Here is a 16,931-nt window from a genome sequence, read left to right as displayed (position 1 = left end):
TTGGCCGCAGCACCGGGGGACGGGCCGGGCCGGCGGCCGCACCTGGCCGGAGGGAGTGCGGCGGCGGCGGCGGCGGGAGCATGGTCCAGGCCCGGTGGAGCCGGGGGCCCGGGCGGGCTCGCCCCGCCGCCTAGTGAGCGCCCGGGCGGCGGGCCCGGGACCGAAACAGCCACGCCAAGCCCGAGGACAACGGGGCCAAGGTATGTCCTGGGGACCGGCACCCACTGCCTGCCCGTGCCCTGCCTGGCGCCGCGGCCCGCACTGCCCAAACCTCCGACCTAGGACCGCACGAGTCAGACTCAGCCCAGCGGTTTGGGGGTGCCCCGCAGTTGCTCCAGGGCCTGAGGGCCCCAGGCGGCTGACGGAGGGCGGGGAGGGTGGGCCGCTGGGGGCAGGGAGGGGGCGTTGGTGTGTGCCTTGCCCTTGGTTTCTTCCTCACAGCCCCCTCTCCAGGGTTTTCCCAGTCCTCGGACATGGAGTGGGTGGGGCTGGAGCTGGGCTAGACCTGGAAGTCCATTAATGATTAATCTTGGACACAGAAGCCTGAGCCCTGAGGGAGGAAGGGCAGGGATCTCCTAGAAGGGGAGTGGGTGGCATCGGACCAGGGGCTGGGGGCCCAGGGGAGGGATGGATTCCCTCTGCTTGGAGAAGGCCCTGTCCTATACCACACAGGGGGCAGGGCCACCAAGGAGAGAGATCTGGGAAGGGCCCTTAGGAAATCTAGCCAGTTGAGTTTCCAGGATGGGTGCCCAGGAGGGGGTCCAGCTTGGTGTGCATCCTCAGTATCACAGCACAGAGCAACACTGTGGCCTATTCCCAATGGTGCCCCTCTTTCCACCTGCCTCTAGAGCAGGAGAGGTGATGATCACACATCTGGCTGCAGTAACCCACACCAGTGAGCGGGAGGGAGGAAGGGAGGGAGAGAGAGCCACAGGCCTGACACCTGATCACCTGGGTTGCCAAGGTGACAGGTGCCATGAAAATCCTCAGGAAGACAGTCCAGTTGGGAGAATCCAACCTCTTCCTTTGCCAAAGGGGTGACCTGAGGCCCAGAGAGGGTAAGGCCATGGGCAGGCCTGGGCCAGAGCAGCCTCTATAGTGCTGCTCTGTAAGTTGTCCTGTAAAGGAGGGCATTCCCATTATTCTTAGGGGGAAACCGAGGACCAGGTCGATTCAGTGACTTGCCCAAGGTCACACATAATTCAAAGGTGGCTGAGTTGACTACAGATGCAGATCCCAGCCCTGCATCTCAGGATGGGAGCTCTGCTCAAGACCTCTCTGCTGCTCTGGGGTCCTAAGCTCTTGGATCTGCTTGTGCTGCCCCAAACCCCTAGCTCAAGACCCCTCCCCCACTTGCCTTCCTAGCTCCCAGCTCTGCCTGACACTCGGGGTGGGCAGGCTGCTACCCTGGGAGCAGAGACAACAGAGCCCTGTTCCCAGCTGCTACCTCGGGCTGCTTCATTCAGAGCTTCTCACTTGGGCAGAGCCCTGCCTGAAGGAAGCTCCCTGTGGACAAAGAAGCCTGCCTGCTTCCTGCATGTCCCCTTGTCCAGAGGGCATGGGTCTGTTGAGAGCATGGGTTTGATGCCATCTTGTCACCCAGGAAGAAAGGAGTGTGTCCTTGGCAGTCCCCACTTTGGGCTCCAAGGGACTCAGGGTGTCACCCTGGTGAGAGGCAATGATTAACCTAGGAGAATGAGGCACAGATGGTGGAATTCCAGGCATGGCAGCCGGCTTGTGAAGGGCTTCTTGCTTCATTTTGACTGGGTGAGGAATATGGTGAAGAACAACGCCCTTTATGAGCCCTATTCTACTCTAGACAGAAAGGGCAGGAGTGAGCAGAGGTGCCCATGGAGATCAGTGGGCTGGGGGCTGGAGGAATTACCAGGTGAGGGGTGATGGTTGGGAAGAACTGGGGTCCCAGAGGAAACCTTTCCCACCTGCCAGTTCCAGGTGGCATGGGCATTCCTAGACCTGATCCAGCAGTGCCCTGACTTGCCATGGGACCTTAGGCAAGTCCTTGCCTATCTGTGCCTCAGTTTCCCTCGATGTGAAATCTGGGTGTTAGGGAACTTGGGTCTGGAGCATGGGAAATGTGAGGGTTTGGATCAGGAGGGTTGCCTTCCAGGAGTCTGCACTGGTGGATCCTGTTTCTCCTGCCAAGTGGGTCTAGAAGGGTCATGATAACAATATGAGGTATGAGCAAAGGGCTCTGCATGCCTCTGATCCTCACAGCAAGCCCATGAGAAGGGCAAAATATTCCCATTTTTCAGAAGCTGAGGCTCAGAGAAGGGAAGTCACTTGCCCAAGATCACTCAACCGGGGACTTGTAGAGTCAGAATTCATAGCCAGAAAATCTCAGCCTCTCCTAGAGGGGAGAGGCAGGTGGGCAGATCCAGGGCATTGTGCATAGTAAGGGCTCAGCACCTTTAAAAACCTTTATATTGTTACATATTTTCATGCAAACAAGTGCATGATGTTCCTTTAAAAAACATTTCAGTCATGTTAGAAGGTACAGCGAATGATATTACCAATTCCCACTTACTACCTCTGGTGTTCTCAGTAATTTGAAGCTAATAAAGAAATGACTGACTTCTTGGTTAACCTGGGTTTTTGCCCCTCTCAAGCTACTTTGGGAAACTGAGCCCTGGTGGTGATTTTGCCCAGACAAGGCGGTGTAGCGGGAAGAGATTGCTTGTAGCTCTGACTTTGCTAGTTAGACCCTCTCTGCTAGTTTCTGAGCTTCAGTGTTCCCATCTGTCTGTGAGCTAGCAGATGACACTGGGAAGTCGGTTGAGGCCCGAGGTATGGCTGCTATTTGAAAGGGTAGAGTTGGGTAAGCCTGCAAGATCAAAAAGTGCCTTCTGGATCACCAAAGAACACTGCCCTCTTCTCAGTCGGCTGCCAGACCTGGGACCCAGCTGGCAGCCATTCCCCAGCCAGAGGAGGCAGTAGGAGCAAGGTGTCGGGGCCGATAGTTTAGGGGTGGTCCTGTGAGCCAGCAAGTTGGGGTTCAGCTGAAGGGCCTCCCTGGGTGATCCTCCCTATCTCTACTCCAGCACCTCACTCCAGAGGGGGCAGAGTGAGGAGGCTTCTGGGACCTGCGGGTCTCTGTCCCAACCCTCCTGGGTGGAGGGCCAACCTTTCCCATCCTTTCCTTTAACCGTGTGGCCCACATTTCCCAGCTTCTCCGCTCCAGGCCCCTGATGCCTCTTCCCCACTGAAGACGCCGAGGCTCAGATAGGGCTATGGTCACCCAGCAGGGTGGGATATGGTTCAGACTAGCCACGTCTCTCCTCCAGCAAGACTGCAGTTTTTCAAAAACGGAAATATCTTTATTTTTCATTTTAATTTTTTCCCTAAGTAATACAGACTCTTTGTAAAACAAAATCATATGTATGTGTATGTATACACATTTTTCCACTTCATTATGTATTGTGGACATCATTTAAATGAGTATATAATAAACCATGGAGTGAATGTCATATGATATTTTTAACCATCTCCTATTGTTGGACATTTAAGTTGTTTCTCTTTCCCCTTTTGCACCCATCTCCTGTTAGATTGTCTTCTATGAACAAATTGCCACAGATGGGATTTCTGGGTCTGAGGATGGGCACCTGTAGAACTGTAACAGTTGCTGTCAGTTGTGCAGTCTGAGCACTGTAGGCAGAGTCTTTTTGCTCCAGCTTTAAGGTCTCCTCCAGGGGTGCCTGGGTGACTCAGTTGAGTGTCTGCCTTCGACTCAGGTCATGATCCCGGGGTCCTGGGACTAAGCCCTGCATCAGTCTATGGTAGTCTGTTTCTCCCTTCCCACCACTTGTGCTCTCTCTCACTCTCTGTCTTTCAAATTAATACATAAAGTATTTTTTAAAAGTCTTCTCCAGGGGCAGCCCAGGTGGCTCAGTGGTTTAGCGCTGCCTTCAGCCCAGGGTGTGATCCTGGAGACCTGGGATCAAGTCCTGCTTCGGGCTTTCTGCATAGAGCCTGTTTCTCCCTCTGCCTGTGTCTCTGCCTCTCTCTCTGTGTCTCTCATGAATAAATAAATAAAATCTTTAAGAAAAAAAAAGTCTCCTCCAGTGTCCCCATGAGATTCCCTTCCAGCTATAAGAAACAGCCCTAGGACACTCTCACCCCTTCACTCTCTGCCAGAATCCTGTTCCTATGTGTGCACACTGAGTAAACAGCATGGATGCCCGTCAGTTGGGGGAGCGGTGTTCCAGAAAATGTTCTACAGCCAATGGCTTTATTTATTTTATTTTATTTTATTTTATTTTATTTTATTATTTTATTTTATTTTATTTATTTTATTTTATTTTATTTTTTTAAATATTTTTTATTTACTTATTCACGAAAGGCACACACACACACACACACAGAGGCAGAGATACAGGCAGAGGGAGAAGCAGGCTCCATGCAGGAGCCCAACGTGGGACTCACACTCTACCCCAGGTCTCAAGGACCACGCCCCGGGCTGAAGGCGGTGCCAAACCGCTGAGCCATCGGGGCTGCCCAGCCAATGGCTTTAGAGGCCTTTTATCTTTATCTCCTTGGGGGATCCTCACCCTCCCTGCTCTCTTCTCCTTCCTTCCCCTTTCTCTCCTGATTCCATCTGCTCCTCTGACCTCACTTTCTACTTCTGTGCCCATGGCTCCCAATCTCTTTCTCCTAAGATCTCCCTCTTGTGCTCCAGGTAAGGAATCATATTGCTCTTTGCATATTCTACAAGCGTCCCACGCATCCCCCAGACTCAACTTGTCCTAAATTGAAACTGACATTGGCTACCCACCCCCAACTAAACATATCTTTCTCTTAGCCTCCCCCACTCAGAGACTAGCTCCATTCCCAGCCAGCCAGTCATCCCAACAGGGGTTCTTCCCACCCCCCCACACCCTCACCTCACTCACCAAATGTCTATGTCTATGAACTGGGATGGTTCCAGTTCATACCCAGCCTTCTTGGTCCAGGTCATTTCATACCTGGACAGCTATAACAACCACTGTCAAGGGCTGCTGGCTTCTCCCAGTCCTTCCCACCCCTATAGTTCAATTTTCCATCCAGCAGCCTGATGGGAATCCCATCTCCTCACTTCTCTGCTGAAGACCTTCCAGGGTTCCCCATTGCCCACAGGATCCAGAGCAGATCCCTTAGCATGCTTCCCAGGACCCTGCCATCTCCTGCCTGCCCCTGCCCCCTTTCTGGCTGTGCCTCTAGTCTCCTCTGCACACTCAACCTCTGACATACACACATACTGGAAACTCCAGCCAAGCTGAACATTTGTTAGTTTCTCAATTGCCCTGGGTCTTTGCACATGCTTTTTTCTCTGCCTGGATCATTCCAGGGTAACAAGTGCATTAGTTAACGCTAGTTGCTGTAACAGAGAAGACCCAATTCCAAAAGGCTTAACACAATGGCAGTTTAGTTGTCATTTTCATGAAATTTAACTGGGTGTTTGGTGAGTGGTGATGCGAATACCAGCCTCCTTCCATCTCAGGGCACTGCCCATCTCCAGATAGTTAGAAATGGCCCCATTCATCCAGCATACTTGAGACCACAGAAAAGGTCTGCACACCTAACACCAATAGCTATTATTCTGCTCACATTCCACTGGTCAGAGTCCAGTCACATGAGGACACTGAACCACAGGGGAGGATGGGAAATGCAGTTTAGCCATGTACTCAGGGAGAAAAGAGAACTGCTTTTGGAAATCAGAAAACACACAGCACCTTTGCTACCAGGGACCCCTAGGCCCAGGAAGCCTCTCTGAGCACACTCTTCCTGACCCCCAGGCTGGATCAGGTGTTAATGTTCCAGCAAGTCCCACCAACGTGCCATCACCGCACCTGCAGCGGCTTGGTCCTCCCACCCTCAGGACTGTGAGCCCAGAACTCTGGCTCAGGAATCATGAACCCTAGTCCTGGGCACAGTGCAGGTGCTCCCTAAATAACTGTGGAACAGATCAATTTAAAACTCATTGTGGTCACAAAAAGATGGCCACAATCTATTGATGTGGGAGGGGTGGGGAGCAAGTTAAAAACAAAATGTGTTACCCCAAAGAGACCCCTTCTATCCCCTGTATGGGTATAGACAGAAAAAAAACGTGGGGAGGCTTGTGCTAAAGTTTTAAGGGTGATGAGCTCTGGGGATAGAGCTCTTTTCGTTTTTTTTTTTTTTTTTTTTTACACTTTTCTGTAATTGTCTGAATTTTTTTTACAGTTATCATGTACTGCTTTTATAATTAATTTTTTTTTCTGGGGTGGAAGAACAGCCAGAGATGACATCACTATTGATATCCTGAGAAGAGAACCCTCTGGCAGGGCTAGGAGCATAGGTTCTGCTATCAATGCTTCCTACTCTAGAAAATTTTGCTTCACGTGGATCTTGTTTACCTGCCTTCCCACCCCACGCACGACCTTGCCTTTTGTTCAAGAGTCTGAATTCTATTCTCTCCTGCCCAAGATCCTTAACCTCTTGTGACACTGCGCTTGTCACATTGCATCCTTGAGCCTTTGCTTCCTCTATAAAGTAGGGTGGTCACTGCGCCTCCAGTGGCAAGGATTATGAGCCTATGTGATGCTTGACACATAATGAGCATGCGACCAGACCCTGTTTGGTCAAAAGTCCACACTCATAAACCACCTCTCTGCAGTTTGATACTCGCTCTGCCCTGACCCACCCCCATACATTTATCTGTTTTCAAACTTGCTCAGTCCAGAACAGATAAAACAACTCTATTCAGTGTCCCAGGTCAATCCAGTACCCAGAGAGATATAGACTCTTGGTGTTCCCTGTGGCTATTTAAACTCTGGTATTTCATGGGGCATTGAGGGCTGCTCCCAGGCTGGGTAGGGCCATGGAGGAAAGAGCAAAGTGTCGAGCAGTGTCAGATGCCTGCTGCTTCCTGGGAGGAGCTGGCAGCTGCTCAACCTATGAAAGTGCTCGGTGTGGGATAAATACAGGACTGACACAATAATGATTTCTATTAATCAATGGTGACACTTTAGTTCCCTAGAGCCCCTGTGCCTGAGGGAAGGAGGTGAGGGTGCTTTTCTGGGCATCCTTTGTTCATGGCAAAGCCGAACCCAGACCCAAAGATAGACTTGAACCCAGCTAAGAGGGAGGGTGCAAGAGATTTCAGTGCTTGAAGTGAGCCTCAGAGCTCTTGGGGTTTAGGACAGGGCCCCTAGAACTACCTCTTCTTGCCAAGACCTTGGGAAGAATTGGCACCTGCAGTGGGCCCGCATCCTTCAAAGCTGGTCCCCGGTGTCCTGTGCACCGATCCGTCACACAGGATGCAGGTAGGATAGGCATGATCTGTGCTGCCTCTGATGAAGGGCTTGGAGCTGAGGAAGGTGAAGTCTCACCAGACTGATTCTCCCAGAACGGGTCAGGTTCTCTGTTCCAGGAGGACTTGGTGAGTTGCTTGCTCTCAGGGCTCCGCAGGTTTAAGACAAACCTTGGTCTCTGGTTATGTGTCAGTGTCATTAAGCCCTGGGATTTGGCAAGTCTGCATTTGGATTTCTGCCTGGCTCTGACTGTCCCCTGCTAACTGTGTGACCTTGGACAAGTGGGTTCACCTCTCTGAGCCTTGGTTTCTTCACCTGGAGAGTGGGCTAATCATGGTGCTTAATGCCTGGGGAGCCATGGGACGTAGATGAGGGGCAGTTCAAGGAGTCATGAGCCTCCCTGCTCCCCTCACCTCCCCATCATTCCCATGGCCTTTGAGCCTCTCCTGAACTCTGCAGGGCTCTGCAGTTGCTTGTGTCCTTGGTGCAAGGACACCCGGAACCTTGCTGAGTCCTTGGATGAAGGAGCTGCCTGGCTGCTGAGGTCTAGAGATACTCAGGGACCACCCAGAGGGTGCCCCTGGCGGAGGGCCAGGGCAGCACCTGCAGGGTACAGACACATGCCACCTGCTATCCCCAGGGAGGGAACTCATGAATATTCACACTCGCTGGAGCGTGAGGGAGCCAGCCAGAATACTGCTGGGTGTCATTGGAGCGTTCTTGTTTCCCAGTGACCTCAGAGGCAGCCTGAGAATCGGACGGGGCTCAGACAGGGAGAGGAAGGGGGCTGCCAGCCACGGCCCAAGGTGAGTGTGCCTTTCTCCGCCCCTGCCCAGGGGCCCCTGGGGAGGCAGGACACCTGAGACCCAGGCCTGCCTGGCAGTGATGCTGCAGGACAGAAGGTTTACCATCCTGGGCTCGGTTTCCCTACATGCATGCTGTGGGGATGAGTCCTATTTCTCCTTCGTTCTCTAGAGGGTGCTGGTCCAACCGAATGGGAGGATTGCTGGGCCTGGCCTGGAGCCAGCTGTCAGCACAGATGGAGCATGATGTAGCTATGATATCCAAGAAGGATAAGAATAGATGGGGTGGGCTAGGGAGGGTGGACCATCGGCCCTGAGTGCCTGGAACTGTCACCACCATAGGCAGAGGAGGAAAGACCCCGGTTCTAGTTCTGCCTGCTGCTGGTATGCTGTGTGACCTTGAGGGTGGCCCTGCCCTCTCTGAGCCTTAGCCTCCCTGCTGCGCTGTCTTCCAGACTGGAGGCTGTGAGGGTCAGGCCACACTGAAACTGTCCCTGGTACCCCATGGCCTTGGACCTGGTGCTGTCAGCTGACTGCAAGCCTCCATCATGGGCCAGTGGACACACACCTTGAAGGGCCCATGACCCTAGGAGGGCAGTCATGATGATAATAATAATGTTGGCAGCCCATGTCCCGGGAGTGTCCGCTCTGTACGAGCTGTGTACTGGAAACTTTCCTTGTGAGACACAGAAAATCTGTACAGCACCCTGTGATGGAGGGAGGGGGAGTTGGCATCAACGTTTTGGAGGAGAAACTGAGACCCAGAGAATGACACAGCCTTGCCTAGGGCACACAGAAAGGAAGCAGCAGAACTGGGTTTCAAATCCAGGTCCCTGGCTCCAAGGTGCTGGCTCGAGATGGCTCTCAGATGTGTGACTCACACACGAGGCTCTCACAGTTGTGTTAGCCCCGGTCACATTCTGCCCTGAGGGTCATGGGGGTTATTTATCAACCATTTATCTGGTGCCAGGCTCCGAAAGCTCAGGGATGAGTTACCTTCAGGCTTGCCTGCAGCTGGGCATGGAGGGAATCTCTCCTCCCACAAGCCTGGGCCTGGGAAACTGGGCCCTGCTCAATAATGATGATAATAATAATTAATATGTATTGATCTCTGCCTGTGTACATCCGTTCTCTCATTCAAATCTCAGTCTCATGACTATTCCTTTCAGCTAGGCTCCCGGCTGCCAGCCAGCCCATCTCTGGACCTCGGTCTACCCAGGGACTCTGCCTGTGATCACCAAGGGCCCTGTTTGCCCCGATCTTGATGTTGTGTGTTCATTGTACACATAAGCAGGCTAAGACTGAGAGGCTGAGCAGCATGTTCAAGTTCACAGAGGCCAGGCAGGAAGGGAACCACCAGCCCCAAATGCCTCGGGACACCTAGGTCCCCTGTGTTTCTCTGCTCTTCATCCTGGCTGCCCTGGCCCACAGAGGCTAGACCCTGCTGTACTACTGGGACAGAGTCCTATTAGCCACTTGTTGACTCCTGTGATGGATCTTTTGATGGCACACACACTTCCCACGGGCTTAGGACAGGGCCTGGGACATGTCAGGGAGGGGCTGCCATGGACAAAGCTGGAAGCTGCCTATTGGAGGCCAACAGATTTCGGCTTGAATCCCAGCTCTACCTCCTGCCTTGCTGAATGACGCTGGACAAGTCACATCCCCTCGTGGAAACTCATTTTTCCCGTCTGCAAATTAGGGGTGACAGTGGGGTCAGCCTGCCAGGATACCTGAGCAGAAACAGTGAGATGCTCTAGAGAAACCCCTGCCCAAGGCCTGGCTTATAGCAGGGGCTCAAAAGTGAAACCTGAGGGCAGCCCGGGTGGCTCAGCGGTTTAGCGCCACCTTTGGCTCAGGGCGTGATCCTGGAGTCCCAGGATCGAGTCCCGCATTGGGCTCCCTACATGGAGCCTGCTTCTCCTCTGCCTGTGTCTCTGCCTCTCTCTTTCTCTCTCTCTCTCTCTCTCTCTTTCTCTCTCTCTCTCTCTGTGTGTCTCTCATGAATAAATAAAATCTAATATATATATATATATATATATATATATATATATATATATATATATATATATAGTGAAACCTGAGGGCAGGCATGGTTTCAGGAAGCCCAAGTGGCAGAGGGAAAAAAATGAATGAGCAAAACCCTGATGGAGGGATGGGGGCGCTGTCCCAGGCCCAGCTAGGTGGAGCCTGAGTGGTGGTTCTGGGAAGCTGGTCTGCCCCCTGCTGCTGGGTCTCTACCCTAGAACCTCGGCCGTCAGCTTCCCAGATTTCCGGAAAGTGCCCTGGTGAGTGAGGCTACTGGAGCAGGAGGGGGCCCTGGGGATTTGGGGAGGGCCTGGATTTTACCCCTTCCCTGTTTTAAAGTCAGAGAATCTGAGGTCTCAGGCCCCACTCAGGGTTTGGGTCCAAGTTTGAGCCTCTGGCCTGGCCCAGGGCTCTGCCTTGTTTTCCACTGGGCCCCCAGGGGGCAGGAGCCCAGTTGGGGCACTGGATGTGTGGAGCTTGTTTGTGCTGGGGAAGGGGCAGTAGCCACTCCTAGTTCAGGGGAGCCCACCCTGAGGGTGACAAAGACTGAGGCCAGGATCAGGTCCTAGATGCTGAGGAGAGAAACAGCTAACGCTCTTTTGAGAGATAATTATGTGCTCATTGCTTTGCCTACTCTATCTCTGAAAGAGCCAGTGAGGGGGCGGATTTCAGCTTCCCTATTTTACAGATGAGAAACTGGGGCCTCCAGACCCTGAGGTCAGCACTTCCCCCTCCATGACCAGACTGGCTCTACCTTGCATTCTTTATGACCTATCATGTAAATATATTAAATAGGGCAGCCCGGGTGGCTCAGCGGTTTAGTGCTGCCTTCAGCCCAGGGCGTGATCCTGGAGACCCGGGATCCAGTCCCACGTCGGGCTCCCTGCATGGAGCCTGCTTCTCCCTCTGCCTGTGTCTCTGCCTCTCTCTCTGTGTCTCTCATGAATAAACAAATAAAATCTTTAAAAAATATATATATTAAATATTTTATTACCTTTTTAAATTAAAAAATACATACTCCCTTTTTATTTTTTTAAAGATTTTATTAATTTATTCATGAGAGACACAGAGAGAGAGAGAGGCAGAGACATAGGAGAAGCAGGCTCCATGCAGGGAGCCTGACGTGGGACTCGATCCCAGGACTCCAGGATCACGCCCTGGGCCAAAGGCAGGTGCTAAACTGCTGAGCCACCCAGAGATCCCCACGTACTCCTTTTTAAAAAGCAGTTGTTACAGAACATAATGTAGAAAAATATTCCCTTATATACCCCTTTCCTAGCTATACAGAGGATACTACTGCTAAAATTTAGAATACTGTCTTCCAGTTGTTTCTGGGCCTACATGTATACATATATGGATCTGGGGAAGTTCCTTAGTATTCTGGAACTTTCTTCTTCTCCTTCTCCTTCTCCTTCTCCTTCTTTCTCCTTCTCCTTCTCCTTCTCCTCCTCCTCCTCCTCCTCCTCCTCCTCCTCCTCCTCCTTCTTCTTCTTCTTCTTCTTCTTCTTCTTCTTCTTCTTCTTCTTCTTCTTCAGATTTATTCATGAGAGACACACAGAGAGAGGCAGAGACATAGGCTAAGGGAGAAGCAGGCTCCCTGTAGGGAGCCCGATGTGGAACTTGATCCTAGGACCCCAGGATTACAACCTGAGCCAAAGGCAGACGCTCAATCACTGAGCCACCCAGGTGCCCCTGGAACTTTCTTTTTTCATATTAATAGATCATGATGTGTTTTTGAACCAATCCCCTTAGCTCTGTCTTGTTAATGGGTACAGAGGACTCCATCTGGGAATAGGCCTTGGTTTGTGTAACAGCCTCTCTGATGGAAACTGAGATCCTTTCTAATTTTTTAAATTTCTGACCAAGCTGCCATGAACACCATTACATGAGCGACTGTACCCAAGTGTTTCTGTAGAATAGTTGGAATTTGGAGCACTTCGGCCTTCCCCCTTTGATAGAAGGAACTGCCCTCTGGAAACATCCTCTCCCTTTCTCATTTATCTCTGACTTGCCCACTTGAGAATTAACAGGGATACATCCTTGTCATGAAGGAGGCCAAATCCCCTCATGCATAGTTTCTTCCTAGGCAGACTGCTTCTTCATGTCCTTACCTGTGATGAGAAAATTCTAGATAATGAGCAGAAGACTTGGGACTGGTGCTGGCTGGTGGAGTGGGGCCCAGAGTGGGTGTTGCTGGGTAACTTTCCCAGAGGGAAGTATGTGGGGTCCTCCTCCAGTCAGGCTATTTAGCCTCTTCCCCCAGGGATGGTGGGGACGTGCCATGTTGTGTGGTCACGGGGCAGCCTGCATGACTTCTTATAGCCTCAGAGGCCCAAGGTCCCAATGCAGCACATGTCAGAACCAGAGTGGAAAATTTTGTGCCCTGATCTTAGAGCTAAGGGGAGATAGGAAGGCACCCCGAGCCCCAGCTCTCTCCTGGGCTCCCATGCCATGCCTCCATCAGGCCCTTGCTGTTAGGGTTGCCACAGTTAGACCAAAAGACTAGGACCTAAAACTTCTCCCCAAACCCAAAACAAACTGGAAAAAAAAAAAAGGACACCCAGTTTAATTCTCAGATAAATATTGAATAGTTTTTGGTATGTCCTGCACAATATCAAAATTAAATTTTGGGGCTGAGTGGCTCAGCCCACCTGGGTGGCTCATTGGTTAAGCGTCTGACTCTTGGTTTTGGCTCAGGTCATGATCTTGTGGTTGTGGGATCGAGCCCCACCTCGGGCTCCGTGCTCAGCATGGAGTTTGCTTCACATTCTCTCTTCCTCTCTCCACCCCTCCCCATGCTCATGGACTCTCTCTCTCTCTCTCTCAAATGAATAAATAAAATTAAAAATAAATAGATAAAGACACCTGGGTGGCATAGTCGGCTGAGTGACTAACTCTTGGTTTCAGCTCTGGTCATGATCTCAGGATCTTGAGATCGAGTTCTGCACTGGGCTCCCAAGCTCACCGAGGAGTCTGCTCAAGTTTCTCTCTTCCTCTCCTTCCACCCTTCCCCAGGCTTGCTTGCTTTTGCTCCCACTCTCTCTAAAATAAGTAAATAAATCTTAAAAAATAAAATTACACACATTTTATTGTTTATCTATAATTCAGATTTACCTGGGAAATCAGAGAGGGAAGGTTTGTGGGCAGAGGTCTGGCTGTGTGACCTGAACCCTCTTCTTCCTCATTGTAAGCCTCAGTTTCTCCATCCACCTTCCCTACAGACTCAGGGATACAGAGACTAGTGAAAACAGATGAGAAGCCTCAGCCCTTCACTGGGCAGCTTGGAAGGGGGGCACAGAGAACAGGTGGTGCTGGTTGGGTTTGAGATTTTGAAAGGTGAGAGATTCAGGCCCTGGGAGGCCACTAACCCCTCCTTGGAAATGGCCCTGATCCCAGGACTGGAGGGACAGGGCACAGGGAGAGGATCTTCTGTCTTAGAAAATGATTTCAGGGGCATCTGGGTGGCTCATCGGTTAAGCGTCTGCCTTCAGCTCAGGTCATGATCCCGGGGTCCTGGGATCAAGTCTTATATCCGGCTTCCTGCTCAGTGGAAAGTCTGCTACTCCCTCTCCCTGTGCCCCTCCCTCTTGCTCGTTCTCTCTCTCTCAAATAAATAAATAAAATCCTTTAAAAAAACTATTTCATTATGAAGCCCCAAAACAGATAAAGTTAGTGACACCCAAGTACCCACTCTACCCCTTAGCTTAAAAATTAAAACTGAACCAAGCAGTAGAACCTTCTTTCTGCCCCACTCTGCAGTCTCTCTCTGCATTGGCTTTGCCCATCGTCTCTGTCTGCAACCCTGTCGCTATATCTCTTCATGTGTTTGTCTCTGTCCCTATGTGGACCTTGCTGGAGGGCCACAGAGCCGGCAAAGGCCAGTCCCAATGTTGAAGGCTGTCCTCCACCCCGCCAGGCCTGGGGCAGCAGCAGAGGCTCCCTAGGGCTAGCCTCCTAATGCTTTCCCTGCTCTGTGATCCCCACAGGTGTCTGAGATGCCGCTGCCGCAGAAGAAGCGCTGGGTGTCCATGGCCAAGGGGCTGGTCCTGGGAGCTCTCTTCACCAGCTTCCTGCTGGTACTGTACTCCTATGCTGTACCCCCTCTGCACGCTGGCCTGGCCTCCACGTGAGTGGCCCTCCTGGGGGGCCAAGGGGTGGGGATTGGGGTGAGGGGGCACCCTGTGCACTACCCTGTATCATGCTGTGCTGCAGTAATTGTGCTGAGGGCAGAGGTCACTGTGTAACCCTGGGCCTCAGTGTCCTCCTCTATGAAGTGGGCATAATAACAGAGCCTGCCTCATGGAGCATGAGGATCAAAGCTGCCTGTGTACATGGCTGGGATTATCCTCATCTAAGGCTCCAATGGGGCTGGGAGGTGGGGGTGACTTGTCCAAGAGAACTCAGCTGGCACAGGGCCCAGATTCAGACCGGGATCTGCCTGCCTCCAAGCCTGGCTCCTAACCATGAGGCTCTCCCACCTTCTCATGGGGCTGCTCAGCCCAGGCCTGACCTGGTTTGTGCTCTTAGGTGATGGTATTAAATTGAACTAGAGGAAACTACTGATCATTGACTATATTTGGTCAAACACTGAGCTGCAGAATTTCATGCGGTCCCAGCTAATGCTAATGTACGATGTGGTGGCCATGAATGAGACAAGAACCAGGGAGCTTGTCTCACTTTGACCTCCTCCCAACACCACAGATTGGGTGTGTTATTGTCCCTATTTCATAGATGAGGAAAGTGAGGCCAAAGAGACCAAACCACCCACCTGAGCATCGGGGCCTCCTGTCCTGGCTCCCCTGCTAGCACCATGGCCAATGACCCCCATCTTTGGACACCAGGGTGCTGGTTGGGGTATCCAAGTCCGGAGGGCCCCAGCAGCCCCTGAGACTCTCCCCACGTTCCCTCCACAGCAGGACCCCAGAGGGCACAGCGCCCTGCTCCCCGGCCCCAGGTGAGCCAGAGGCGCTGACCCCGGCCAACGGCTCTGCGGGAGGGTGCCAGCCCCGGCGCAACATCGTGTTCATGAAGACTCACAAGACGGCCAGCAGCACGCTGCTCAACATCCTGTTCCGCTTTGGCCAGAAGCACGGGCTCAAGTTCGCCTTCCCCAACGGCCGCAACGACTTCGACTACCCGGCCTTCTTCGCCCGCAGCCTGGTGCAGGACTACCGGCCCGGGGCCTGCTTCAACATCATCTGCAACCACATGCGCTTCCACTACGACGAGGTCCGGGGCCTGGTGCCGCCCAACGCCACCTTCATCACCGTGCTCCGCGACCCCGCCCGCCTCTTCGAGTCCTCCTTCCACTACTTCGGCTCGGTGGTGCCCTTCACGTGGAAGCTCTCGGGCCGCGACAAGCTGGCCGAGTTCCTGCAGGACCCAGACCGCTACTATGACCCCAACGGCTACAACGCCCACTACCTCCGCAACCTGCTCTTCTTCGACCTGGGCTACGACAGCGGCCTGGACCCCGGCAACCCGCAGGTGCAGGAGCACATCCTGGAGGTGGAGCGCCGCTTCCACCTGGTGCTCCTGCAGGAGTACTTCGACGAGTCCCTGGTGCTGCTCAAGGACCTGCTGTGCTGGGAGCTGGAGGACGTGCTCTACTTCAAGCTCAATGCCCGCCGCGCATCGGCCGTGCCGCGCCTCTCGGGGGACCTGTACCGGCGCGCCACGGCCTGGAACGTGCTGGACGCCCGCCTCTACCGTCACTTCAACGCCAGCTTCTGGCGCAAGGTGGAGGCCTTCGGGCGGGAGCGCATGGCCCGCGAGGTGGCCGCCCTGCGGCACGCCAACGAGCGCATGCGGCGCATCTGCATCGACGGGGGCCGGGCCGTGGACGCCGCCGCCATCCAGGACTCGGCCATGCAGCCCTGGCAGCCGCTGGGCGCCAAGTCCATCCTGGGCTACAACCTCAAGAAGAGCATCGGGCAGCGGCACGCGCAGCTCTGCCGTCGCATGCTCACGCCGGAGATCCAGTACCTGATGGACCTCGGCGTTAATCTGTGGGTCACTAAGCTCTGGAAGCTCATCCGGGACTTTCTGAGGTGGTGACATCCCGCCGGCCGCCAGTCCCCCTCTGCCCGCTGGATCGCAGAGGAGGGGCGGGGCAGGGGCCCTCCTGGTGCCACCCCGCTCCGGGGTGAGGTGGGGCTGCTGCCGGGGCTCGGGCGGCCGGGACTGGGCCCCTGGCACACAGAGCCTGAGGTCCGTATTTGACTAATTATAGCTTTTTAAAGAGTTAAATCCCCTTCCCTCCAAAAAAGAATGTTCTATTTCCTGCCTCCCCTTAAAGGGGAGACTTCAGAAGTAAAGGAATTTCATGTTGTGTTTTTTGTTAATCAGCCTCAGTGGTGCTGACTGGTGGGGCCCTGGGTGGGAGGTGACTGATGAGGATGGTGGGGGGAGGGCCCGCAAGAGAGCATGGCGGGTGCCTGAGTGTGTCTGTGGACAGAGCGGAGGTGTCAGGCACGGTGTGATGAGCACCCCTTACATGCTGCAGCCCTGCGTGGCTGAAGGACTCCCATGAGCTACCAAGACCTGGAAGATCGTTTGTGTGATCATCCTGAGGCTCTACCGGTCACTTACTCCAACTGAACACTGGTTATGTGTCCAGCATTAGGCTAACTGGGTTATCTCAATTCATCTTCATCAAAATTCAGTAATGTGAGAACTGCCATATTTCCTCATGCCAGAGATGAAGAAAGGAGCTCAGAGCGGGCAAGTCATTTGGCCAAGATCACACAGCAAGTGGTAGGACTGGAACGGGGGCCAGGGAGGATGGAGTGTGCAGCCAGAACAAGAGAGTCTG

General features: G+C 53.1%; 1 protein-coding gene across 4 annotated transcripts; it reads left to right on the top strand.

Moving 5' to 3' along the window:
* The first annotated feature begins 17 nt into the window (after positions 1-17).
* Positions 18-16,461, top strand: GAL3ST1 (galactose-3-O-sulfotransferase 1). 4 transcript variants are annotated; one of them, XM_077874330.1, is made up of 4 exons: positions 18-200; positions 8,018-8,092; positions 14,104-14,243; positions 15,034-16,461. In XM_077874330.1, the coding sequence occupies exons 3-4, from the start codon at positions 14,113-14,115 to the stop codon at positions 16,172-16,174; spliced, it is 1,272 nt and encodes a 423-aa protein (XP_077730456.1). In that variant the 5' UTR covers positions 18-200; positions 8,018-8,092; positions 14,104-14,112; the 3' UTR covers positions 16,175-16,461. The 4 variants fall into 4 exon arrangements, with proteins under 4 accessions (XP_077730456.1, XP_077730453.1, XP_077730454.1 ...); XM_077874327.1 differs by having other exon boundaries at positions 19-200; positions 15,031-16,461; XM_077874328.1 differs by lacking the exon at positions 8,018-8,092 and having other exon boundaries at positions 19-200; positions 15,031-16,461.
* The last annotated feature ends 470 nt before the right edge of the window (positions 16,462-16,931 follow it).

This window comes from Canis aureus, chromosome 27 (assembly GCF_053574225.1).
Source record: "Canis aureus isolate CA01 chromosome 27, VMU_Caureus_v.1.0, whole genome shotgun sequence".
NCBI classification, from domain to species: domain Eukaryota; kingdom Metazoa; phylum Chordata; class Mammalia; order Carnivora; family Canidae; genus Canis; species Canis aureus.
Note: the sequence above shows the minus strand (reverse complement) of the source record. Positions and strands in the feature narration are given on the sequence as shown.